The sequence below is a fragment of the Candoia aspera genome, chromosome 7, assembly GCF_035149785.1.
Source record: "Candoia aspera isolate rCanAsp1 chromosome 7, rCanAsp1.hap2, whole genome shotgun sequence".
NCBI classification, from domain to species: domain Eukaryota; kingdom Metazoa; phylum Chordata; class Lepidosauria; order Squamata; family Boidae; genus Candoia; species Candoia aspera.
The window spans coordinates 47,638,585-47,665,062 of record NC_086159.1 but is presented as its reverse complement, the minus strand read 5'-3'; the positions used below and the strand labels follow the sequence as shown (position 1 = coordinate 47,665,062).

The 26,478-nt window shown below is 36.8% G+C and overlaps 1 protein-coding gene across 2 annotated transcripts; it reads left to right on the top strand.

The window, feature by feature from the left end:
* Positions 1-547: 547 nt before the first annotated feature.
* LEMD3 (LEM domain containing 3) lies at positions 548-26,124 on the top strand. 2 transcript variants are annotated; one of them, XM_063309239.1, is made up of 13 exons: positions 549-2,105; positions 7,925-7,959; positions 8,663-8,726; positions 11,425-11,492; positions 14,622-14,701; positions 14,893-15,041; positions 19,845-19,946; positions 20,262-20,364; positions 20,537-20,715; positions 21,837-21,918; positions 23,631-23,736; positions 23,818-23,896; positions 24,052-26,124. In XM_063309239.1, exons 1-13 carry the CDS (start codon positions 596-598, stop codon positions 24,213-24,215), a joined length of 2,721 nt encoding a protein of 906 aa, XP_063165309.1. In that variant the 5' UTR covers positions 549-595; the 3' UTR covers positions 24,216-26,124. The 2 variants fall into 2 exon arrangements, with proteins under 2 accessions (XP_063165310.1, XP_063165309.1); XM_063309240.1 differs by lacking the exon at positions 19,845-19,946 and having other exon boundaries at positions 548-2,105.
* Positions 26,125-26,478: the final 354 nt, after the last annotated feature.

Here is a 26,478-nt window from a genome sequence, read left to right as displayed (position 1 = left end):
CTCTGCTTTGGGTGGGCCTAGGCCACGGTCTAGTGCGCACGCGTTAGTTCTGCCCGGCGGAGACCAAAGAGATAAGGAAAATGGAAGGTGGAGGCATCCATTCCTCCCTGGTTTCCGTATATGCGTAACGAACAAAAATGGGAAAATCTGTACTTAAAAGTAAAAATGGCTGTATTAAAAACTTTCCTTTTGACAATTCCTTGAAGTAATGATTTATACTGTGACGAAGTTCCCACTCCTTTTTCTGCAGATCGGAGGAAATTCAATAATTGAACTTCTGGTAATTTAAATGTCAATCAAAAATTCAGCAAGCGACGTATCCTATCCCTATATCTACCTATGCTGACCATTATGATGCATTTAAAATCACGCTAATTCTGTTAGGGGGGAAAAGTGCTTTGAATCCTGTGCGGTAGGCAATACAGACTTCTAGTACATTCGTATACATTTGCGGCCCCCAACATGGAGGTAACTGCCAACTGCATCGAGGAGCCAGAATTCTAGTTGGGGAGCCATTAAGACTATATCCCCTGGGCGGGGACAAGAGCTCGGCGCGTGGGTAGGAAGCGGCCACGGCGGGTGTTGGAGAAGGAAAATGGCGGCGGCCACCGCCGCGCAGCTCACCGATGAGGAGCTTTTCTCCGAGCTGAAGCGATTCGGCTTCTCGCCGGGACCGCTGACGGAGAGCACCAGGCCAGTTTACTTAAAGAAGCTAAAGAAGCTGCGAGAGGAAGAGCGAACTTCTGGGGCCCGCGGCGCTGTCGGCAACAAGACCCGGAACGGTAACAACAATACACAGGGAGCAGGCGGCGGCGGCGGCTTGGGAGCTCGGTTGGGCAGCGCCGACCTCTCGTCTTTGTCCGGAGCAACTGGCGGGGATGGCGTTCGGGCCCGCGCAGCTCCCCTCGGTGGAGGCGGTGGCAAAGTCCTGCTGGGCTTCAGTTCTGACGAATCGGATGTGGAGGCCAGTCCCAGGGGCCAGGCTGGCGCCGCTGCCAGCCGGAGGGAACGGGGTTCAGCCTCACGTCGGGACCCGAGGCCTGCAGGCGCGTCGGGCGCCGCCTGCCTCAACCATAGTGCCTTGGCGGAGTTGCCGGCCCGCAGGAAGCCCAATGCCTGGTGGGGAGCGGCGGCTAGACGGGCGACGGTCACGGCGGGGGCTCGGGAGCAGACGCAGGGTGGGAGAGCGCCCGGGGACGAGGAGTACGCCCAGAAAGAGGAGGCCGAGCCGCGACGGGAGCGGGGTAAGAGCCGAGCAGTGAACGGGAACAGGCTGCTCACCTCCGGCGGCGCAAATATGAGGGACAAGTATTCGGACTCGGAAGAAGAGGACGAGGTCGCGGCTAGGGAGCTGGGGCTGAAGGAGGAATCCCTTGCCCGCCACTATCTCTCCAGGAAGAATCTTAGTAAACCGGTCAGCCCGTTCTCTGGCCGTAAAGGTGTTGCAGCCGGCGACGGCGTGTTGGAGGCGGGGCAAGGCTCTGCGGTTGGCGGTGGTTTTGCGGGTAATGTTAGGGCCGCCGCCGGTGGTGAAAACGCTGAAAGAGCGGACAGGCGAGAGGAAGGCGAGGAGGAAGCAGCGGCAGCAGCCAGAGGAGATGGCGATTACCTGGACTTGAATCCACTTAACCCCCGATACCGCTGCAGCTCTTCCAAGAAAGCGCATCAGCTGTTACTGCCGCCGCTGCTAGCTGACTTAGACCACAGCAAAATAACTGATTCCTTGAGTAGTAGTAGGAAACCAGCCAACAATCATGTTCTCCCTGATGCAATTGGTAGCTACAATATTGAACCAAGCATTTACAGTGCTACCAACAGTCTGGCTTTGGGTGCTACCACCTCTGCATCTGCTAAAATGAATCACTCCAATCACACAGGTTCCAATCATACATATTTGAAAAATTCTTACAATCCAAAGCTTTCGGAGCCTGAAGAGGATCTGTTTCAGCAATTCAAGAGAGAAGAAATATCCACCACAGGAAGTTTCAGTGCTCATTATTTGTCCATGTTCCTCTTAACTGCAGCATGCTTGTTCTTTCTGGTGTTGGGATTCACTTACCTGAGAATGAGAGGTTCTGGAGTATCTGAGAATGTGGGGATTGACAGTAAGTATTAGGATGGAACAGTAGTTCCTTGCCATATTACTTGACATTCGAGTAAATACATAAATGCTAAAGCTATACATTTTATTATATGTTGACTTTTCAAGTATATATGTTTTTAATGTTGATGAGAGTCTGCCCATAAATTAACTCATTTGACTACACAATTTTTGGATCAAATAAAACCTTGATCCAAAGATTGTGACCTATAGTGTTTGACACTCAGATATGATGTTGGTTCATTTAGAAAGCTGTTTTATTCATAAAATTTGCACATGGAAGACATTTTCATTTATAAATGTGTGAAATAATTATACGGTATACATTTTTATACTGCAGCTGTATTCTGATCAAAATGCACAATGCTAGTTCCTGTATGGATATACTCCTTATGTAGCAGTTTGTAATGTATTACATGATCTAGAAGGTTATGGTAAGTTTAGAATTTATTCCTCTGAAGGCTCTATATTCTTTGAGGTGCATTTTCACATTAATTTTGATCACTAGTGACATAAAGTTGATTTAATTGCATGGAGTTCTGAAAGTTGAGAGAATTGTTTTTAAAACAAGTGTGCGCTTGACTTTAGTTGAAGAAATTTTGACAGTGAAAGTTCTTGAGTAAAATGAACTAGTTCATTAACTTAAAACAGTTCTAATATGTGTTTTTGACTATAGCACATCATTTTGACTTGTGTGTCTGAGCAAAAAAGGAACATAAAGGACAACCTTTTCCTTTTTCAAGTTCAAGGCAAAATGGTATACTCTTGAATTCTTAAAACTGAGTACTACTGGTCTAATTCTTTGATTTTGAAAATATTAGTTTAACTTGATGGGTTTTTTCCCTTGTGTTTTTCTTTATTATTTCAAGTTTTTAAATGTCACTCCTTGGTAGATTAAAAAATGGAATAGCGTGTTTTCCTTATGTTTAGCTCAGTGGAAAGATGGCTTAAAATTTGGAAATTAAAAACTCACACAGTTTTTAATTTGCTGTGTGAGTCTTCAGGTACATAATTATTTAAAGAGATTAAATGATATTTGGATCCTGCATTGCTATATGCATTCATTTTATAGCTATTAGGTATACGTTCTCTTGATCTAGAATTGTCTAAAGTGTTTGGGTTAATACAGTGGATATAAAATGTCTATACACCCCTGTTAAAATGCCAGGTTTTTGAGATGTAAAAAAATCAGAGCAAGATAAATCACTTCAGAATGTTTTCCACCTTTAATATAACATACAAGCTGTACAATTCAGTTGAAAAACAAACTGAAATCTTTTAGGGGGAAATTATGGCCAAAAAGTTCAATCTTGGTCTCATCAGACCATAACACATTGTCCCACATGATTTTGTCAGACTTGGTGTAGGATTTTGCAAAATGTAGCCAGGCTTGGATGTTTCTCTTTGAACTTTTTTTGCCATAATTCCAAAAGGTATGTTTGGTGCAAAAACACCACTGCGCGTCACCAAAAGTACACTATACCCACACTGAAGCCTGGTGGTGGCAGCATTATGCTTTGTGGCTGCTTTTCTTCAGCTGGAACTGGGGCTTTAGTCAAGGTGGAGGGAATTACGAACAGTTCCAAATATCAGTCAGTTTTGGCACAAAACCTTCAGGCAGGCCTATGCTGAAAATGAAGAGGAATTTCACCTTTCAACATGACAATGACCCAAAGCACACCTCCAAATCAACAAAAGAATGGCTTCACTAGAAGATGACCAAAGTTTTGGAATCCAATTGAAAAGCTGTGAGGTGACCTGACGGAGGGTTGTGCACAGGAGATGCCCTCGCAATCTGACAGATTTGAAGCACTTCTGCAGGGAAGAGTGGGCAAAGATTCCCAAAGCAAGATGTGCCATGCTGATAGACTCCTACCCCAAAAGACAGAATGCTGTCATAAAATCAAAAGGTGCTTCAACAAAGTATTTGTTTAAGGGTATGCACACTTATGCAACCACGTTATTCTAGTTTTTTAAATTTTATCTTTTTGCTCTAAAAGATTCCAGTTTGTTTTTCAGTTGAATTATACAACTTGTATGTTAAAGGTGGAAAAAATTCTGAAGTGATCTATCTTGGTCTGATTTTTTTTATTTCTCAAAAATCTGGCATTTTAACAGGGGTATGTAGACTTTTTACATCTACTGTAAATGGCATTTTAGAACTGTATTTGAATCTGTCTCCTAGCTTCACTCTGTCAATTGAGAACATAAGAAAATTGTCTGATACAGTAATAGATACTGTTTATTCCTTCCCTTCCATTAGCTCTCCTCTATTGCACTTTTTATTTTCTTCTACTCCCTTTGCATTTGAATTTATTTATGTTGCAGAATGAGAGGGTTGACAAACTCTGGAAACCTCCATATCACCTCCTCTGCTGATCCTTGTCCCACTTTCCTTTCTCCTATCTCTTGTCCTGTCTTATTACCTTCCTGTCTGGTGAACTGTTCTTTATCCACATGGATCCTTGTATTTAAGTTACTGTCCTTTGTCCCTATTTTATCCAGAATTATTAAGACAATTGCCCTTTCACAGTGATTTCTTATTTATCTTCCAGTGGATTTCTCCTGTCATTTTAGTCAAGGGTTGGGTCAGGTCATTTAACTGAAAGAATAGTTTTTCAGTTTCTTAATGAAATTCTGGTGGCTGAGACCGAACACCTTACTCTGGTGTTAGTTCTTTTGGGCTTGACTGTAGTACTTGATACACTTAAGCATCAGATATTGCTGTCTACATCCTTAGGCACAATTGGCTGAGCACTTAGTTTACATCTCCTTTGTCTCCCCATTTTTATTTTTATAATATTGAGTGGAGGATTAAATCCCAAGAATTTCACCTTCTAATGGGTATTCTTCAGGTATCAATCTTGGGTCCTATTTCATTTACTTTTTATACTCCTGATTCATGATAAGAATTTTCAATCTCACCATTACACTGATACCCAGGTCCATTATGGTCAACCATGATGGAATGTTTCATCTTGGATGCCCTCTTATTGCCTCCAATTGAATATGGAAAATGCAGAGATTGTTGTGTTTCAGCTTAATGATTCCCATTCTCTGCTGTGTCCTCAGTGTGTCTCCAGGGCTCCTGGATTGTTCGTTTCTTCTGATCAGGGTCTTGATTAATGATCATCTGACATTGGCCTATTTATCTTATAGTGAGGGTTGTAATGAGTATTTGTAAGATGTTGGGGAGTTGACAGAGGAGACTCTACCTTCATTAGCAAACACTTTGGCAGTTTTGCCCTTAGATTACTGCAGTAGTCTCCTGGCAGATATTCTTAATTCCTCTCTCCATCCCCTGAACCTAGTCTAGAATGGTGCCACTCAAGCTGTTCTGGACCTTCTGTGCTATTCCCATGTTTCATTACATCACAGGGCTCTTCACTGATTCCCTATTTGAGCCAGAGCCTAGATCAAACTACTAATGCTTGTGTTTTTTAATTTGTTTTATTAAACATGTATGCTGCCCCAGTTCAAATGACTCTGGTGGGCTTCACAAAGTTAAAAGAACAGTATCATACAGACAGCAAACACTGATAAAAAAGCAACCATTCAAGAGAACAAAACCTTCCGTACATATTCTTAACCAACTTGAAGGGCCTGTCCCTGCATCTTAACCCAAGGCCTGGGGGAAAATCCAGGTTTTAAGAAACGTTTGTAGGTAGATAAGGTGGAGGGCATGCTAATCTCCAGAGAGATGTTATTTCAAAGGGCAGGTGCAGCAACAGAGAAGGCCCACTTCTTGGAGTCCACTAGATGACGTTACTTCATTGGTGGGACCCAAAGCAAGCTAATCTTATTGGAATGCATAGGATAGGCAGTGCTATGGGCACAGGAAGTCACTCAGATAGCTAGGCCTATGCCATGTAGAGCTTCATAGGTGATAACTAGCCCCCTGAAGTCAAATGGTAACCACTGTAGCTCTTATGGCAGAAGCTTTATATTGATAAGCAGCTGGTCCTCACCTGCTGACCACAGTTGGGACTGGCAACTCTGTTGCTAAACAATGCAGTTGTAAAGTGAAAAGTCACGTAACCGCACCTGACATACAATGTCAGTTCATCAATTCGGGTTGTGGTTAAGTGAATCACTGTGGGTTGTTAAGTGAGATGTCACATGACTGCTATTTGTGACTTCCTGCTGGCTTTTCCATTGACTTTGCTTGTCAGAAGCCAGCTGTGAAAGTTGCAAATGGCGATCACGTGACTGTGGGATGCTGCGACAGCCACAGGTTCGAGGACTGGTTGTAAATATCCTTGTTCAGCACCGTCATAACTTTGAACAGTTGCTGAATGAGTGGTCGGTAACCGAGGGCTACCTGTAGTGAGGCTCCTCGTGCTGCCACATTTTGGACCAGCTGTTACTTTTGAGTGGTTTTCAAAGGCAGTTCCCCTTAGAGGGTATTGCAGCAGTCCAACCATGGGTTGACCAAGGTATGAGTGACCATGAGGAAGGCCTCTCAGTGCAAGAATGAGCATAACTGATCGTCAAACAGTGCCCCAGTTCTGGAATAGTTTAGGACCAAAGATGGAAGGTTGTCATCATTGGGAGGGCCAAGTGCCCACAGTCACTTCGTCTTGCAGGGGTTGAGTCTGAGCCTGTTTCTTCCCATCCAAGCACTGGGACAAAACTTTAACTGTACTTCTCCCTATAACCCTGCTTTCTACTTATATTTTATTGGGTAAAGTTTTCTTTTCCCTGTTCCAAGTCCATAGACTCCAGGTTTTCAGGGACCTGCCCTACCAATTCTGGAACTGAATCCTTCTTTCCTTTGCCGCTATAAAAGTTTGATGGCCTTTAAAAACGGTTTAAATACTTTTTATTTAACTAGTAGGTTAGTGTGAGGCCTCATTATTTCATTATTCTATCATTACAATTGGTAGTTTTCAGGCTAATGTTTATTTTGTGTTATGGTGTATTATAGGACATTTCTTTAAATATGTGTGGTGGTGTTTCATTTGTTTTAGTTGAAAATGTTCGTTTTCTTGATAAACTGATTTTATTGAAAAACATGTAATTATTGTGTTCTCTTTTTGATTTGTACTGAGTCTTGGTAAAAGTACATAATAAATTATTATAAATAAGTTGTTTAATAAAATAACTGTAGGCTACACTGAGAAAACAAAAATATCCTGGAAGAAGGCAATAGTAATGCTGTTGCCAAGAAAATTGATTGGGCGTGTTTATGAAATCACTGAGAGTCAAGCTTGTCTTTAAGGTGATTTTAAATGTATGTTAATGCAATAGCTTAACTTTTTGAGTTCAAATTGTACACATTATAGTTTTGCCAAATAGGCAACTTACATAAACAGGTGAAGAGAAGAAACCTTTCCTGAATTAATTTATTATAATATCTGAAAATTGCATTTTATGTTCATTTTCTAAATTTGTCTACATTAGAACAATCAAATAGAATATTATTACTATTTTAATTTAGACACATCAAACTGAGAAGCCATATTGTCCTTGAGAATGACATCTATGAAATTATACTATGTGGTTATATTTTGCATGTTTTTGAACATTGTGACTTGCTAAGAATGAGAACTTTTACTTACAGAAACATTTTGCTATTTAAATAAGGAATACATAATGGAGGAGGGTAACAAGTTACACTACAGAGATGCTGGATATCATTGAGACATCTACCTATTCTGTATTCTGCTGTAAAATATAGATTTTGGGCCTTTTGGCCATACATAAAATTGATTGATTGGTTGTAAAATATAGATGATGCATTTAGGGAGGTAGTTAAATAGCTTTGTAATACAATTACAGTAATTGGCATATTTAGTATATTGCTTTTCTTTTCATTTATAGGCAAAAATCCAACCATTGGGAAATCCAGTGTAGAAGTAAGTATGTACTTAATAACTATGGTAAGCTTTATTGCAACTTTTTAAAATTAAATGGAATATCGGCTTTAAAAATATTTGATGAAGTTACTGTATGAATTTTGCTGTTGTATGATATGTATGAGAGCCTTGTGTGGTGAAGAGTGGTAGGTGGCAGTATTGCAACTGAAACACTCCCCACGACCTGAATTTGATCCCAGCGGAAGCTGGATTCTCGGGTAGCCAGCTCAGGTCGACTCAGCCTTCCATCCTTCTGAGGTCGGTAAAATGAGTACCCAGCTTGCTGGGGAAGGTGACGACTGGGGAAGGCAATGGCAAACCACCCTGCTATAGTCTGCCAAGAAAACGTTGCAAAAGCGGCGTCCCCCCAAAGGGTCAGACATGACTCTGTGCTTGCGCAGGGGACCTTTCACATGATATGTATCAATTATAAGGGATTTATATTAGTGTAAATAATGTAACTAGTGAAAGTATTAGTAAATGGTTGATTTGTGATTCACCTTATCCACTATTGCAACCATGTCAATAGGCCAATCTCCCATGGCAGCCATTTTATGAGGGCAGCCATCATATGCTGTTAAAATCCTACCTGAAAAAGATTGTTATTTTTGGATTTAAGTAGTCATAGATTATGAAAGATTTCAGGCATTTTTAAAACACACATTTAGAACAAAACATGTTAATTAGCTTTTTAATTCTCTAGGTAGACAAACCAATTCTCATGAACAGTTTATATAGACTTCATGAAAAGCTGGCACAAATTGCAGGTAAGTCTTTAAAATTAATTAGTTTAACTAAAAAAACCCATTCAAATGTAAAAAAAATGGGTATTTTTGGTTGTAGTTTCAGGAACAAAATATGAGGCTAAGCAATATGAATTTCTTACTATTTTTTTAAAAATGATTTTATTAAAGATTATAATTGCAATAGTAAAACTAATACAAACTAAAAGAAAGAAGAGTAGAAAGAGTAGAAAGTAAAAAGGGCAATGGAAAAGGAAAAAACAATAGAAAAGTTATATATATATATATATATATATATATATATATATATATATATGAGTGACTTCCAATCTTCATCACAAGTATAAACAATCTTAGTAACTTTTCACCTCCTCTTAATTTACAGCCAGTGATCTCTTCATCCCATGTCCTATCTCTTGTTTATAAACAAACAACCATAAAGCATCGTTATCACCAACTTTATATTCCTTCCTTTTACTTCTAACAATATTAATCTTTAGTCCTTTCAAGTAATGTTATAACTTCTTTTCATTTCTTTTTTACCCCTTCTCACAAGATTCACCCAAGCTTTAACAAACCTCTTTTGTAAATTGAATATGAAAGAACTATCCAGGTTTATTTTTTGTAATTCCCTTTTATTTTAAAAGCATCAACCAATTTCTTTTGTATGTCCACTGAAACATCTTTTTTCTGTGTCATTCTTGTAGCCTGTCATTTGTAGACCCACTTTCAGTGTCAACTCTGTCTCTGTCTTCTTGTCAGATAAAACTTGTTCCTCTTCTGCCATTTCTTCCAAAACATCTTTGGACACAACCTATCCATAGAAGCAGACATCGCTATTGATGTTATCGATATTAACTTCTGATTTCATTTTTCAAAAATATCTTTCAGTATTTCCAATGTTACAATATTTTGCATCATTCTGTAGCTGTTAATCAGGTTTATGTATCTTCTCCTTTAATTAAAATCTTTAGTTCCCTCTAGTGTCCAATTTTTAAATTGTTTATCTCTTATGTCTTCGAAAAAAATCAAAACAGGTTGACTTTCTCATGGAAGGATTCTTTATAATTAATCCCAAAATCTTATTTCAAATTTATCTGGATCCTTAATTCATTTATAACTTTCTAAAATCAAAGTCTTAATTAGCTTTTTGCTGTTTATTTCAACTTTTTAAAGTTCTTAAGCTTGTAATTAACATTTTCTTTCATTAAGGATTGAAGGCAAACTCACTGGGTGTTTTCAGACTTGTCGATCCAAAGGTTTTTAATAGCTGAAAAGTAATTTCTGAATGTGATTAGAAAAGGAAGTATGCAGACTTAGTGTCCTTTTAAGGGCGCTGACAGAGGTTTGAGCAAGATGGCTGTTTCCTCACTAGCTACTCACTGGCTCTTTGTTCTTCGCCACAGGCGTCAACTCTGCTTCTTGAGGAGCTGTCTTCAGTCCACCATTTTGTCCTCTGGAAGTTGAATTTCTTACTAAATTTTTGATGTAATATGAGAAGCATTTTTATTAGTCATACTGTGAAAAAGTAATCAGACATTTAAATGAAAATAAAGATTTCAATTAAAGAGTAAAATATATACGTTGGTTAGAGAGGAATAAAGAAAGCTAAATCCACAGTAAAGTACTATCTTTATTACAACCAATTATTAATCCTATTAAAGACTAATTAAACTTCTGGTATGAGGAAGGGCAACTCATCTTGTGCATGTAGGACTATTTAGTTCTTTTTAAGAAAAAATAATTTACTTTTTTCAGCATTTTATTTTTCTTGTTGAAGTTGCTGGTACTACAGACATGAGCCCTATTTTTTTAAAAAATAATATTTATGTTATTTTGTTCATAGATGGTCTCTTCTAATTGATTCTTTTTTTAATTAACTGAAATAATTATTTCATAGCAGCATGATTGACTAACCTGTTGGTGAAAAATTATTATAGTTGTCTGCTTTTGTGTGAGAAATTGTAGGAGGTTGGGAAAAGAATGAAAGAAAGAGTATACTAAACAATTGAGATAGCAGGCAAGTCAGTTGACAGTTATCTCATAAATGGCAACATAGGCCAAGTGGAAAGAAATCTGGGAAGAAGTGTTTCAAATCATTCAAAGAGCCTTAACTAACTCATTATATATAAGTGTCAGAGGGGAGGAAATTCTTGCAGCTTTCAAGATTTTGCATTTACCCCAGACTAGCCTGAAGATACCTTACTGATCTGGATATCTTTTGCTGCTTTTATCTTGTGCAGCTGCATGGGGCTTGACAACATGTTTTATTGCTCAGTTAATGAATAGTTAAAAAATACATCTCTGTAGATCTTTCAACAAAATTTAAGTTTGCCTTTGTAGCTAGATTAGTATGCTTTTATATTAATATCCAAACAGGTTGTGAACAATAGAGTATTATAGAACTACTGTATATCCAGATTATACGTGCTGCAGGTAGAATTTGTAAACAGATACATGTATATGCAGTGTGACTTCCCCAATTACTCTTTCCTCTCATCAGTTCCAATATGTATCCTAAATTTGCTCTGGTAAGTTGCCCCATCCTCCAGAACTGATTTTGGAGTATATAGTTGTAGAGGGAAAAGGAAGAATCTATTCTGTCACTATTAGATGCAACACTGTTTTTCATTTTTATAGCATAGGTTTTGCTCCAACACACCTATATGTAATATAAAGAAGCAATACTTACATAAAATAAATGAAAAGTTATTTTTCCCAGGTGATCATGAATGTGGCAATTCTGTAAAGAAGGGTCTTTCCATCCAAGAAGCAGCTATTTATTTAAAAGTAAGCAACATTCATTTTAAAATATATTTTCCACTCTAAAAATTATTTTAAAAACTTACAGTGTTAGAAATACTAGTATATTCCATGTATATATTTGATTGGAAGAAGTCATTTTGAATTTTTAAGCATAATATTTAAGTGTAAGAAATATTAGATGGAAAATGTATAGGCCTTTTAAAAAAATGATAATCTGTTCTTGTATGATCAATTTATTCATTATAACCTGTTTGGTATGATGATAAATTAATAGGCCTTCTGAATTCTGCAATACCTTTGGTCTGTTGCTTTATATATATTAACGATCTTCAAGTCTCATTTAAAAAGGGTGAAAGTATTATAATTTCATTCTCCAGATGAAGAATGCTAGGGACTAGGGATATACAAAATGTTTCATCTTGTTGTATTTTGAGTGCAAACTTGCATAAAACATCCTGTTCTGAGTATGAAAGTGCTGTTTGAAGTGTAAAGCAACTGTTTCAAACATTCTGGAAATATTGTGACCAACTCTGTTTCCAGTTTGAAATACTTCCCAAAAGTTTGAAATAGCACTTCTACCTGTTTTGCCCTATAATGAGCAATTCCACCATTAAAATGGGATATTTTGTAAAAGTTTGCATGCCAAACATTTCAGAGTGAAATGGTTTGCACACCTCTACCAGAGACTATAAATTCAAGTTCTATAATATCTTAGAGCAAAAGCTGTCTGCTATTTTCAACCAAGAACCATGTGAACAAATTAGGTAAATGCTATGGTTTGTGGGGAAAAAGTGATTAATTGATAAATGGGACAACCTAAAGCAACACAATTTCTCTTGTATCACTTTACTATGACTTGCATACATTTTTAGTAGAAAATTGGAAGGGCCATGGAGTAGCTTGAAAATCATTTTATTACTCCATGCCATGTTAATGATAACTCTTAGCACAAACTTGTTGGTCAAGAATGTGTTTCATTCAAATTCTTTTGAGTATGAAGTAGTTAGGGATAATTCAATCTCCAGCCCATGAAATCGCATTGTTACATTTTCATCATCTTTTTCTATTTTTACTTTTCTTTTTGAGTTGCTTATGCTAGATCACCATTTCAGTTAGCACAACATATTTCATTCATTCATTCATTCATTTTGTATATGTGGACTCACAGTTGGTAACTACACTCAAGTCCTGTTCTCTATTGTCAGCTTTTATCATTTTAGCACATTGCTACCTTGTGCTTCATTGAACCAATTTTCAGTCACTGATCTGTTTCTGCAAATCAGTTGAATGGTGATGAGTGCAAAGAGATGGGGGCTGTGAGCAGACTCTGGTGATTGGCAGTGAATGCAAGGAAGCTGCACTGGTCCCCTGCAGACAATCAGTCAACAGACCATAGGTTGAGAATCACTGTTCTAATGGAACAATTTAGTCTATTTTTACAGTGCAAAACTATGAACAAGCAGATGTTTAAAAGTTAATCAGTTATAGATCCTTTTCCCCATCCCTCCTTCACTGTATAAAAAATAGGATCTAGCAGATTTTTAAAAAAATCCTGCATTTATCTAATAACTAAATTCTACTGATAAATGTATGGATTTGAATTGTGAATGAACTACTTTTTCAGTAGTCACAGCAATATACAGTCAGCATGAATCCTTCCCTAAGCTAAATTTTCTTTGATCCTACAAGGTTGATGTTTATATTATATTCTTGCCATAAATGAAAGTCTGGATTATGAAATGTTTAGGGGGAATCTATCACTTTTATCCAGAAAAAAATAATCAAAATATAATAATCCTCTAATATGGCTTTAAATTATAATGCTATCCATTATATGCAGCATTCCTACTTTAGTATGGAGCTGAATTCAACATTGTCATATAACTGAAGTGTAAATGATGAAAGAAATAAAATTATGAACTAAATATATGGAAAATACAGAAAAGGGATGAAGTATTACTGATTTGTTTCAGTATTTGAGAATTACATTCTTTGGGGGGGCTGTATGCTTAAAATGTGTTTCAGACATTATATTTTCATGATGTTCATGTTCAACATCATTTTTTCCCCCTCAATTATTTTCTGTTGGGTGTATGGTTGAACATCCCAGATGAAAAAAAGTATCAGTCTGATCAAATAGATGCTGAAAACTGGAAAAGAGTAGAGATGTAGAAAATGTTTCTGGACTGAAACCTTGTGGACCTGAAGTGATTTGTTTGCCTGTACAAAAGAATGAAATAGTTTTTTTAATAAACATTTTTCACTATCCCTCCAAACAGCAATTTTGTGGTAAAAATTGAGTTTCACAAAAATTAGACATATCATTAGTATTGACCTTCAGCCATTATACATGCATTTTATAAGTGTACATTTCTATCTTGATACTATAGTAAACAAACATTTATTTGTTGTTCTTTTTTGCTATTAGTATCTCTATCTTCTTTTGTGACTTGTCTGATTGCTGTCATTTATGCTTGCCATTTAATGTTAAAAATCAGTGGTGCTTATAAATGGTTAGATTTAATTGGGAGGTGAAATTAGTACTTACATTTTTACAGGTGCTGAATACAGAAGTGGACAGGGCTGTGCCAAAATTTTTGTAGTCTAATGAGACAGACAGTGAAAGGGAACAGTGAAAGAGAGAGAAAAATGGGCCCATTCAGCATCAAAATATGACAGTTTGAAAAATAGTTAATTGTATAATCACTAATATAATCAGTGATTTGGAAGACAAGAGTTATGTGGCAGTTAATCCATGTTAGATCATCAAAGGGCTTGCTATGTCTCTAGGCCATCACTCAGATATCAGAATGGGCACACAGTGTTTTCTGTCTCTTGTAGGTTTTATTGTCCCCTTCCAAAGCCCAAGTCCAAATCATAATCTGTAGCCATTATGCACACAGTTTTGCTTGTTCCTATATTTATGATAAAATAATCAGGTTAATGACAAAAATATAGTTGAATTTTATTTGTGGGTGGGTATGTATGTACATAGTTCTATTAGAATGCTTTACATAGCATTGTTACATTTTACTAGCATTTATTTGTTTTGGAAATTTGCAACAGCTCTTGCCACTGAACCTTTTGTATACAGCAGTGATTAGAGAACTCTTGGTCTTCTTTATTTTTATTTGATTTCCTTGTTTCTCTTAGAGTTTAAGTCCAGAATATGAACATGCATTTAAGGAATGCTTGCAATGGATATTAAATAGTGGAGAAGATGTTGGTATAAAGTAAGTCATTTTATTTCATAGTCTTTTTCTAAAAACAGTTTAATTCTAGATTGTCTTTAATATCACAGAATATGATTATCATTAAACAGGAGAAAGCTGTAGAAGGGAGAGGGAGTATACAAGTCTGTGGCTTGTTTATGGTCTGAGTCATAGGTATGAGAAAAGGTTGGATTATCTTTTATTTCTGATAGGTATGTTGGTAACAGCTCAGATGAAGAGTCCATAACCAAGACAACTGATATAAAATACCTGGTATCAACTAGGCCACAGATGACTCTTACGTGTCGTTTTCGTCGTGCATTTATTACTGCAACATGCAGATCATTTGTTCTGCTGTTAGGTGAGTCTTTCTTTGTTTTACTGTTTTTCTTCTGAAAGCTTAATTCATACTTGTGTGACTTTTAAGAAATTGCGAGAGTGATGGTAACTGACAAATAATTCAGTTTTTTTCAGTAGATTTTGTATCCTCTATCTGAAAGTAGAGGAAATTGGTAAGCATTTCGTTAAAGCATATTATATGATGTGATAACTGACATCCAAACATTAAAACATTAATATAAAAGGAAAGGATTATAAGGAAATGATCCATATAAGTATCTCTTTAGTAGTCTATAAAGAGGCACATATAAATAGTGATTGCTGCCTGCATAGTTCAGTGAAAATTAATCATCTGAGTGTGGTCTATATGCTTAACAAAAATGCTAATGCTGAAGAAAATCAATAATATTTATTTATTTATTTTTCCAATTTCTATCACCATCCATCTCCCCCTGGGGGACTCTGGGAGGTTCACAAGAAAATTAACCATTTAAAAACATAAACATATAAAATTACAAAGTAAGCAACCGAGATACTAAAATAATACATATAAATATAAAATCCAAATGGGGGAGATTACAGTTTGCAGGGAGGACTCTATGACACCAGCCACCCCCAGGAAGAGCTATTGCCTTTCCCATCCCAGGCGAGGCGGCAGAACCAGGTTTCAGGTCCATCTGGAAGACCGGGAGCGAAGGGGCCTGCCTCACCTCTGGGGGCAGAATGTTCCAAAGGGTGGGCAGAGAATGCTCACCTCCTGGACCCCGCCAGGTGGAATTCCCTTGCCGACGGGAACTGTAGCATGCCCTCTCTGCATGACTGGGTGGGATGGGTTAATGTTATGGGGATGAGATGGTCCCTCAGGTAGCCTGGCCCCATGCCATGTAGGGCTTTAAAGGTCATAACCAACACCTTGAATTGGACCCAGAAACAGATTGGCACCCAGTGCAGTTTGCGCAGCAGTGGTGTCACATGTGCCGATCTTGGGGCACTCATAACTGCCTGTGCGGCCGCGTTCTGGACCAACTGAAGCTTCTGGATACTTTTCAAAGGTAGCTCAATGTAGAGTGCATTGCAGTAGTCTATGTGGGAGATGATCAGGGCATGAGTGACTGTCCAGAGGGCATCTTGATCCAGGAAAGGGTGTAACTGGCGCACAACACAAAGTTGCACAAAGGCCCTCCTGGCCACAACTGCCACCTGCTCATTGAGCAGGAGTCGTGAGTCCAGAAGGACCCCCAAGTTACGCACCGGGTATGAATGGAGGCAGTGCAACCCCATCCAGAACTAAAGATGACAACTTCCTGGCTCCACCCACAGCCACTCCGTCTTACCAGGGTTCAGCTGAAGCCTGTTGTTCCCCATCCAGGCCCCCACAGCCCTCAGGCACTGAGAGAGGGCAGCCACCGCATCACTTACTTCACCCAGGAAGAATTTAAAATGTTAATGATATTTAATGTCTAATAATATAATTCTTCTTGAAATATATTTATAATTTTGTTCTGCTGTATGTAAAATAGTTGTACCTTCTAATAGGATATGGATGAAGTAGAAAACTTGTTTTGAACTTGGAACATAGTATCTTGCCCGGAATGTTCCATCAAAACATTTGATTTGGTTGCATTGTAACAAAAAACTTTGAAACAGTTTGAATATTTGTTATTCAGTTGAAACAAAATTCAGTGTTTCAGTTGTTCTACTCTCTCGCTTCCTTGTTTTTGACTCCACAGTCACATGAGTAGGTAGAAAGGATATCTATACTGTTCCTCTTGGCCAGCCAGAAAAATTGGCAAAAGGAATGATGCAAATATCATCATCATCATCATCATCCTAGGTAGCTCTAACAGAACAGAAATTTGTATTCCACCCAAGAAGAGCCAGTTCTCTCACATTCTTCAATTGGCAGTGAATCAATATCTCCTATCTTGAGCATTCCATCCATTGTATGGTTTCTTTGATGTCTTTGTTTGCTGCCAAAAGGGCCTGGTAGTGCTTAACTGCTTTAATAGTGTTCATTAGTATTATAACAGCTTAAAAATCAATGACACCTACTCCCACTGCTAATATTTTGTCAGGCTTTGCCAACACCAATATATCAACATTCACAGCTCATCAAAACAAATGAACCTATGCTCTTATCTTCAGCTAGCAACCAAACCAACACAATCCCTTTTAGTTTCTTAAATGTTACTGTGTTTTACAGTAACAAAGCAGAATAACCTGCAGAAAGTTCATGCCCAAAATTCAAGTATTTTTTTCCATTTTTATATGCACTCTGAAAGTTTCTCATCAGCAGGCATTAGAGCATATACAAGTATATACAAAGCACTACCATAGCAAATCAATTATATCAGCATGGTCCTTTTATACTTTAAATGCACCCTGACACCCTTACATTAAAACACTAACAAAAGCCATATCTATCTAAAACCAATATAATGAAATATTTTTTTTGGGAAAAAAAAACACCGTGTTGGCTTGCCCTAATATAAAGTTGAAACTTTACAAAGGTGTGATTACCAGGTGAGAATATTCTGGGGGATCAGGTGTTAGGAAAGTGGAGTTAATGTTCTCTCTTTTCATAGACTGGTGGAAATAGCCAACAATCTTGTACTTCTCCATATGAGCACTGTTGACAACCGTAGCGCCTCCTGTGATGAACTTGGTCTGGTTCTTTTGAGATCAGATCATTCTGAATGATTAACTTAAGTAGACAACCCACAGTTGTTCTTGGAAACTGCATCTCACAGGCTGCCTTTTTCATGTTGGTGCCACAGTGTAGATTTGGCATCCAGATGTCTTCACTACACTCGCTTGATTTGCTGTTTGAGCCAGGTTCTTGTAGTATAAGAGGTCCTGGTCCAACCTCTTGGCTTCATATGTAGGGTTCAGTAAGGGAGAGATAATACGCTGGCACTTTACCTTGTGTGAATTAAATTTGTAAGGTGGAAACTTCTGATACAATTTATTGTTTATAGTATTCCTGACACTTTTCCCCTGTGTTGGTGAGATAAGGAGTGCATCCCTGCCTGATGGAAGTAGGGAGCAAGGTACATTAGAGCAACCAGCTAGAGAAGGCACTGGAATCCAAAACTTCCCACCTTAGAAGGGATAATCATGCACAGCCATGATCTATGTGATAATTTTTATCATGGTTAATGGTTTTGGATCACACTGCCCCTGGTTGCTACTTTAACTACTGTGCAGGTACTTTGTTCTCCTTGAGAGTGACTATCTTGCTGTTAACTGCTAGCATAAGATTATCTACTGCTATCAGTGATGGTAAGATACTTTGGTGATACCAGAGCAGGTTCTTGAATATTTCTGAGGTTGAAGGTGTTTTTTGAGATGTTCAGCTTTGCCTAGCAGTGGTTGCAGACAGCATAGGATGGGTCTTCAAGCTATGTGTCTGCTCTGATGATGGTGAGTGCTCCACTGATTTCAGTCTCTTCTTCCTGTCAATCACTTTCATCTCCTGGGTTGCTGCTAGAGGGAAGTATGCTAGCTAAGCAAAGAGTCAGCATTACTGTCTCCTTTGCTTTTGTAGAGTTAAGAACCTCTCTCCATATGTTGATCCCTGTTTCCGTCTCACTGCCCTATAGTAGCAGGTGGAAAGCAGTATTGCCGCCACTAGAAGAGCAGGCATTGTGCTAAAACAAGCCTCCTTGTAGCAGTTAGTCTCTCTTGACCTGTTGACTTTTGATCTGGCTTTTCCTTCCTCCCTCTTAACTCTTCCCCAGGCATAGTTTGTTTGAAGAGTAGGATTTTTATATGGGGATGTGCTGAAATGTGCTGGTGGGAGGGTAGAGAGACAGCCAAGCATAGTGAATGGTTCAGCAGTATTGTAACAGCCAGTTCTCACACAAACAACTCATTGGAAGAATACTCTCAAATAGATAAATAAATCTTATTTGGAAGGAGAGACTTTTGGGGCAGCAGAGAATGAAAATGTCCTTTTAAATTTCAAAATAGTTGAATAGCAGAAGGGTAGGTTGTGGGAATCCTCTCTCTTTTTCTGAATCCACATGTGCCATTAAATTGCTTTAAAATAAAAAATAAAACCCCAAAGCAGCACACTTGAATTAAAATGGCATAGGGTACTAGCCTCAGGCTGAGGTAGCCAGACATATACAAGTTTCAGTGCAGTAGTGAGTCTAATCCAGTGGCAGGTTCTTTGCAGCTGTCCTTATGATACTGTCTTTCATCAACAGGAGTTAAATCCAGAGTGGTACCTCACTGGAGTCATTTGCTCTGTTTATATGGCTGCTTTCATCTCCCTGTTCCCCAGCACTCTACCCCTTGATCATCCCACATACCCTTACTGAACAAGGCCAAGGTATTTTTTTAAAAAATGACAAAATGCAAATGAACACTCCAATCAATAGAGGTGAGCAATATTCAGATTTAAGTGGGAAAAAAATGCTTTGGATCCACTGTGGGTGCACTTGCTGTTACTGTTGGCTGCTCCTTAAACTGTGTTTTTTCCTAGGCTCTCATGAGCTGCCAGCAGGTATAACAAGAGAGTCCATGTTGGATCCAAAGTTTCTGAATCTGAATAGATCTGAATAGTGCACACCTTTCCTGCTTTAGATCTGATAGTGCACACTTCTGCTAATCCAGTTCTCTAGAACAGAATGGAGCCCTTGAAGCATTGCAACTCAGAATAACCAGGGTTTGTTCTAAGTAGGTGTTTTGACAACGGAATGCCAGAAATACTTGTTTCAAGCTCAAAATGTTCATTGAATATCTCTACTTCCTAAGCAAAGCTGGAGATCTCTTAGCATTCCAACTGTTAGCTAGGTATTTCTTTTTTTGTTTGGCACAGGTGTTGGAATGATTTGGGGATTCTTAAGGTATATGAAATATAGATGGTACAAAGAGGAGGAGGAGACCAGGCAGATGTATGACATGATGGTAAAAATTATAGGTAAGTTTTAACTAAGCTCTTAATTAATAGTGTGCTTCAAATATACCAAACTATGGAATCATGACATAAGAATGATTCTGAGATTTTTCAGAGGTTAGACTGTGATACTTTGTTCCTTTGGATAAAGTTCTCCTGTATTTGTTGTGTTGGTATAATGTGACTTTTGATACCTTTTATTGTCAGGAGTGTTTTTTATTTACTCCTAATCGCATAAAACATTGTAATTTGTGTTACCATTAAATACTTTCCATTAGATAGCTTAGTCTGATGCCAGTATGATATACAGCTTAGTTAACTCAAACATAATATTTTCAGATGTTTTAAGAACCCACAATGAAGCATGTCAGGAAAACAAAGAGTTACAACCATATATGCCTATCCCCCATGTTCGAGATTCTTTAATTGCACCACAAGACAGGTATGTGCAAATAGTTAAAATTTTTACTATTCATTCAGAATACTCAAAGATGAATGTTTCAGAATACTCAAAGATGAATGTTTCAATTTCTATATTCAGTATGGATTCTTAATATGTGTTAATACTTAAATAAGTATGTAAGCAAAATAACTTCTTTTATTTCATATTTAAGGAAAAAAATGAAAAAAGTATGGAAAAGATCTGTTGATTTCCTTGCTGCTAATGAATCTAGAGTTCGCACAGAAACACAAAGAATAGGTGGTGCCGATTTTCTGGTATGGAAGTGGATACAGCCATCTGCATCATGTGATAAAATGCTAGTTATACCATCTAAAGTGTGGCAAGGTCAAGGTATGCAACACTGTATATTTATACTTTGTGAAATGTTTTCTCTCTCCTATAATCTTCAGTTAATACTAACTGTAGTTTATCACTTGTTCTGAAGTGATATTGATATAACTTACATTTTTATATTCATTGTATATATTTCTTGAGTAAGCAGATTTGTGAGTAGCAATGGTGTGTATGCAATTTGAAAAATGATTTTTGTTTTCCTTGTTAAGTAAGTTGGATTTGCATGAAAGCTGCCTGGCTCAGTGGGTTACTTCAGTAGATGCCTATATCTAATTTCTGTTCTAATTGTTATTCTCTGATCCAAGCAATATATTGTACAGGCATTGTACTGCTAAGAGGAGAATCTCTGAGATAAGCTGGGTAGATCTGTATAGTTTATTCATTAACTTATTCCCCTTAAAGCCACTTTTTTTCCCTAGCTATGCATTGAATCTTAGGACCGAGCTTAGGCTATAGTGATTATAGTTATTAATTAGATTAGCTGAGAATATATTATAATAGAGGAAGATAATCTTGCATTCTCTTAGATGATCATTTGTTTTCACAACAAATCTATCATATTATCATGTAAAATAGGTAGAACACAAGTCCTTCACACATTTGAAGAACTGTACTTTCTGCATGTCTATTTTCTCTCGGGTTCTTCCACTCAGAGTTCTGTTTTAGTTCAACTCATTTATAGTAACATTTTGTAGCTATTATTCGCTAGTACTTGTATAATGGAATTGTTTCTTTCATATGCCAAAGTATATGTGAAAAAACCTCATGTGTACAATACTACAGCCACATTTCCATTGTACCAAGGACCATTTCATTAAATACACAACAGTGCTTTCTAATAGCATTAGTGAAAATTTAATAGTGTACTGAATAACATAGTAAGCATTGTAAAACTGTGTACTGAAGATATTAGGGTCTATAACATCACTCTGAAATATGTGCTGTGATAGTGAATTCCTACATTTATACGATTTCATTAATTTACGCTGCATTGTGTATAAGTCATCTTCTTACAATTTTTTAACCAATAAGGAATAGATTGGTTTTAAAATATTTGATATGGAATAATATGATTTACTACTAATATATGTATATATATATATGTATGTATTTGGCAGCATTTCATTTAGATAGAAGAAATTCACCACCAAATAGTTTGACTCCTTGCTTAAAGATTCGCAATATGTTTGATCCAGTAATGTAAGTATGTTATTTTCTTTACAAATAGAAAACTTTAATGTTTATACAATGGAATATCTGTTTCAGTATAGAATAAATTGTTTAGGAAAGGAGAGAGAGAACAGAATTGTATTTTGATACTTTGCGTTCATTTTTTACTATACTGTATGTACAATGGTGAGAGAAAGGTTGTGAATCCTTTAGAACTATCAGTAATTCTGCAGTACTGTGACCTACAGTTTGAGCTGAGTTTCATCTAAGTCCTAGATGAAGAGTTTCTAGTTAAACAAACAACATACAAAACTAGTGTACTGGAACATACAGAGCCAGCATTAGCTGCCTTGTTGGAAAATATATGAGAAGCTTTAGATTTAGAAACCTAGATTTAGAAAATTGAAGGAGTACCTTCAACCAAATCCTTCCTGCCCCTGTTGATCAATCCTGCACATTGACTTGGAGGTATTTTGAATTTGGAGGTACTTTGGTCCATTCCTCCCTACATAATTTCTTCAATTCATGGATATTTTGGAGTTCTCTTATGTGTAGAGCTTACATCAAGTTATGTCAAACATTGCAATTGGGTTAAAGTTAGGGCTTTCCCAGTTTTCTTTGTGGGTATTTGTGAATATGTGCATGTGTACATGCACAGATGATACTTGACTCTGCATTCACAAACAAGTCCAGACAATGAGGAAAGCCTTCAAAATAGCTTTCCAGAAGACACAGCTGTTTTATATGCACTAAAATGCTTAGCAAAGCATCTCTTTTGAATGCTTTCAATAGCTCTACTTTTTATTATTTTTATCCCCACAAATTTCTTCTATCTAAATCATTCCTACTAATTTAATTAGCATTATAATTTCCATTCTTGTTTAAGAATTAAGGATAGAACAATATATTGAGTGAGATTGTTGCTCCTTTTAGTCCATGATTGTTATTCTGATTGGTAGGGACTTTCCTGGGTCATAGCACTTTTTCCCCCCAACTCTGCAGTTAAAATTATTGACAAGCATGTGATCTACGACCCCTAGTGTAGATACAAAGCCCTAATTTCAGACTTGTATCTCTACTCTTTAGAATCACTGCTCAGAATAAGAGAAGTTGCAGTAAGTGATGAGGAAACATTTTTATTAAAAGGCAGAAGAGGAAAGGTGAAATGTATTAAGAGCAGTATTCTGTAGTCCATGGAGCTTACATTGATAGTGAATATCAGTGTCTGAACATTGGAAGTTAGATACTTTTTAACATGTACTGTCATAGAAATGATTTTAACTGCTGATTTCATATTGCTTATTTGGCTTATGTGAAGAGAATACTGGGAAGTCAGATGTAGCCAGTTTTAGATAAAGAGATCTGTAAAGTTCTTGGTGAGTAGTACTCTGTACTACAGGACATAAAAAGAAAAGCTCTCTTTACCTTTTAGAGTTGAAGATTTTTATCTTGCTTGCTTGAGATCAAAAACTTATTTCTTATCGGTAGAGGCATTGATGCAAATGTATGTAAAATATTTTGTGTTCTAAGGAAATTGGAACTTGGGGGTTCAGTATCCCCTCTTCTTGAAACTGCTTATTAAATGCTGCAGATCTATGTGAAGACTATTTTTGAATGCCACTGTATCTAAACATCTGTTTTATTGCTACCTATTGATTTCTATATTAGTTTGCTGTATGATTTTGAACAAATTAATATACAAGCATTAATAAACAACTTTTATGTGTCATATGTGTTTTTAGGGAAATTGGTGATCATTGGCATTTGGCTATTCAAGAAGCAATCTTGGAAAAGTGCAGTGATAATGAGGGAATAGTTCACATAGCAGTGGACAAAAATTCACGTGAGGTAAAAAGTGATTTAAGATAGTTAATTCGTATATTCAATTTCTTTATTGGATGTCAACCGAAGTTTTATTTTTCCATCCAGGGTTGTGTGTATGTCAAGTGTTTATCTCCAGAATATGCTGGAAAAGCTTTTAAAGCATTACATGGATCTTGGTTTGATGGTAAGAAGTTTTCCTAACAAATAGTTCAACAGGAAATGAGTAATTTTTAGATAAAAATATTGCAGGTGAAACTATTTTTATAATTCTTGTAAAATTACTTTATATTGTATTTTTAAAATGATAATATTAATCTTTTAAATTATACTTTACTACAGGCAAATTGGTAACAGTAAAATATCTACGGTTAGATCGGTATCATCATCGTTTTCCCCAGGCTATTGCTTGCAGTGCGCCTCTGAAGCCATCAAATGCACATATGAACTCAATGTCTCATCTTCGTCTCCGGACAGGCACAGCCAACAACCAGGGAAACTCTTGAGACATTGACTCCTATTAGAACTGTTGACTTGCAGCAGGAGCATTTCCTGTCTGGCCTTGTCTTCCACTTTTAGTACTTTTTGTATGTTAACATTTACATTAATCATTTTTCAGTCTCATTTTTTAGAATATCTGAGCAATGAGTAGTACTGAATTAAAAGAACATTGGCTATAAAATGTTTTGGAGCTCAAGCAAATCAACGTATTATGTTTTGCATGACAAATGTTGAATTTATTAAACATTCTCAGATGTGGCTGAATTTTTGCGCCAACAAGTGTTTGATAACAGTCCAAAAGCATGGAGATGTACTGTATTTCCATAGTTTCCTGTGAAATAATCTTGTGGGTATTTTGTAACAAAAACCACCTACAATTTCTGATGGAAAATGAATATGTGTGTTAATTTCTGTCTGGTCTTTAGTTTTTGTTGCTGTAAAGCTACATTTGTGTCAGCCAGGGGATGGGAAAGATACTGGCTTTAGTAGTTTTGGAGCAGAAACCAACTGAATGCAGATGTGCTGGTTTTGTATATAAACGGTGGTGGTGGCAGCGCCAGCAAAGTAACCTTGTTTTGTGAGAGTGTCTGCTTTAAAGCAGTGAATAAGCTTCCTCTTTTATTCATAACCAATGTTTTATTTAATTTGGCTGTATTATTATCTAAGGGCCAAATACCTTGAAGTATTAGATACAAGTTAAATATCTTTTGTAGGTTTTATATTAAAATATATGGTTATGATTTTTGTGTGAATGGTCTAATATTGTTACTGTGATAATGGATTCAAAATTATGTGAGCAATAAAGAAGTAATTGGCAGGTACTCACTTTGTGAAAAGTTATTTACTATAAAAGAAAACTTCTTACAATGTACTAGTGGGGAATATATTTTCCTTTAAAATTTGCTACCTAAACGTGCACAAAAGAAAAAAAATGCACAAAGATTGGAAATAAAATCTTCAGTGTAGAAATGCAGTACATAAAGAGTTTTGTATGTTCTATATTAAATGTGTGCATTGTTTACACCTAAAATTACAAAACTTGTGGAACATAACCTGAAAATATAAAGTAATTTGATATAGTAATTCCTGTTGAAGCAACATAATGTGTTGATCCAGTTGGATATTATATAGGTGAAGGGATGGGAAACTTTTTTTTTTTAAAAACCCTATATTGTAGTCCAGTTTTTATTGTAGATATGACCCTGCAGCATGAACTTGCACAAATAATGCACGTTTTCTTATGGATAAATGAACATGACACACATTTGTGTAATGAAAAATCCTATTGTGCCTTATCTTTGTGCTTTTTTTTTGTGGGCAACATATTTAATAATGGACCGTTTCTTATCTGGAAAAAAACTTAATTGGTTTATGTCTGGGATGCTAACAAATATATGTAATATAATTGGCCACGCAAAATTCTGCTCTCAAAGAACAAGTACATATTTTTGACAAGAGTAGATTTTGACAGGTCTGTTAGATTTTTCATGAAATTTACTATATACATATACAAATATGTATAATATACATGTATATGTATTTATGTGTATATAATTAGGTTTTGCTGTATTTGTGCATCATAGTGATTTATTGTTCTGACCTTAGTAACCATTTTGTGACCTATTGCAAGTGTGAATGTAAAATTAAATTGTGGCAGTTTAAAAAGTTGCCTTTTGATGCAGATGCATCTTTCTTGCTTCTAAACTATGTGTAAACCTGTACATTTATTATAGTAAACTGTACCATTATGTAGCCTATTTTACAATTAAAATGTTGACCAATTTTCCTTCCTGCAAGACAGATGGGAATGTGTATAATACCTTGGACACTTGGAGAAACTCAGATGTTTGTAATTTGTCCTGTAAAAACACAAAAGTAAAACAAAACCAATTAAAGATTTATTAGGGCTTTTTACACACGTGTCAGTTCTTTAGGTCTTTTAACATCTGGGGACAATAACAGTTAATACAGATTTCAATTTTTGCACTGGTTGGAAGCACAGGAAAGTTGGCTGATTGTTACACACAAAACCACAATTACATTTTATCATGAGAATTTTAAGTGTGAACAGCTTCTCTGTTGATTATATCTTCTACTGATTGCTACCAGACTTCTGAAAAGTAGAATAGTATAATGTGAGAGAATCTTGGGTTGATATCTTTTAGGATCACATTAAACTATTCTGCATTAACAGAAATGAGTGTAGCTTTTACGTGTAACAATATAATTGCAAGATATTTGGAGGATTTCTATCCATGCTAATATTGG

Coding starts and splice junctions, on each gene's coding strand:
- LEMD3 (XM_063309239.1), top strand. CDS start 596: ATGGCGGCGGCCACCGCCGCGCAGCTCACCGATGAGGAGCTTTTCTCC. Junction 7,960..8,662: donor TTGGGAAATCCAGTGTAGAA/GTAAGTATGTAC, acceptor TTAATTCTCTAG/GTAGACAAACCAATTCTCAT. Junction 23,737..23,817: donor TGGACAAAAATTCACGTGAG/GTAAAAAGTGAT, acceptor TTTTCCATCCAG/GGTTGTGTGTATGTCAAGTG.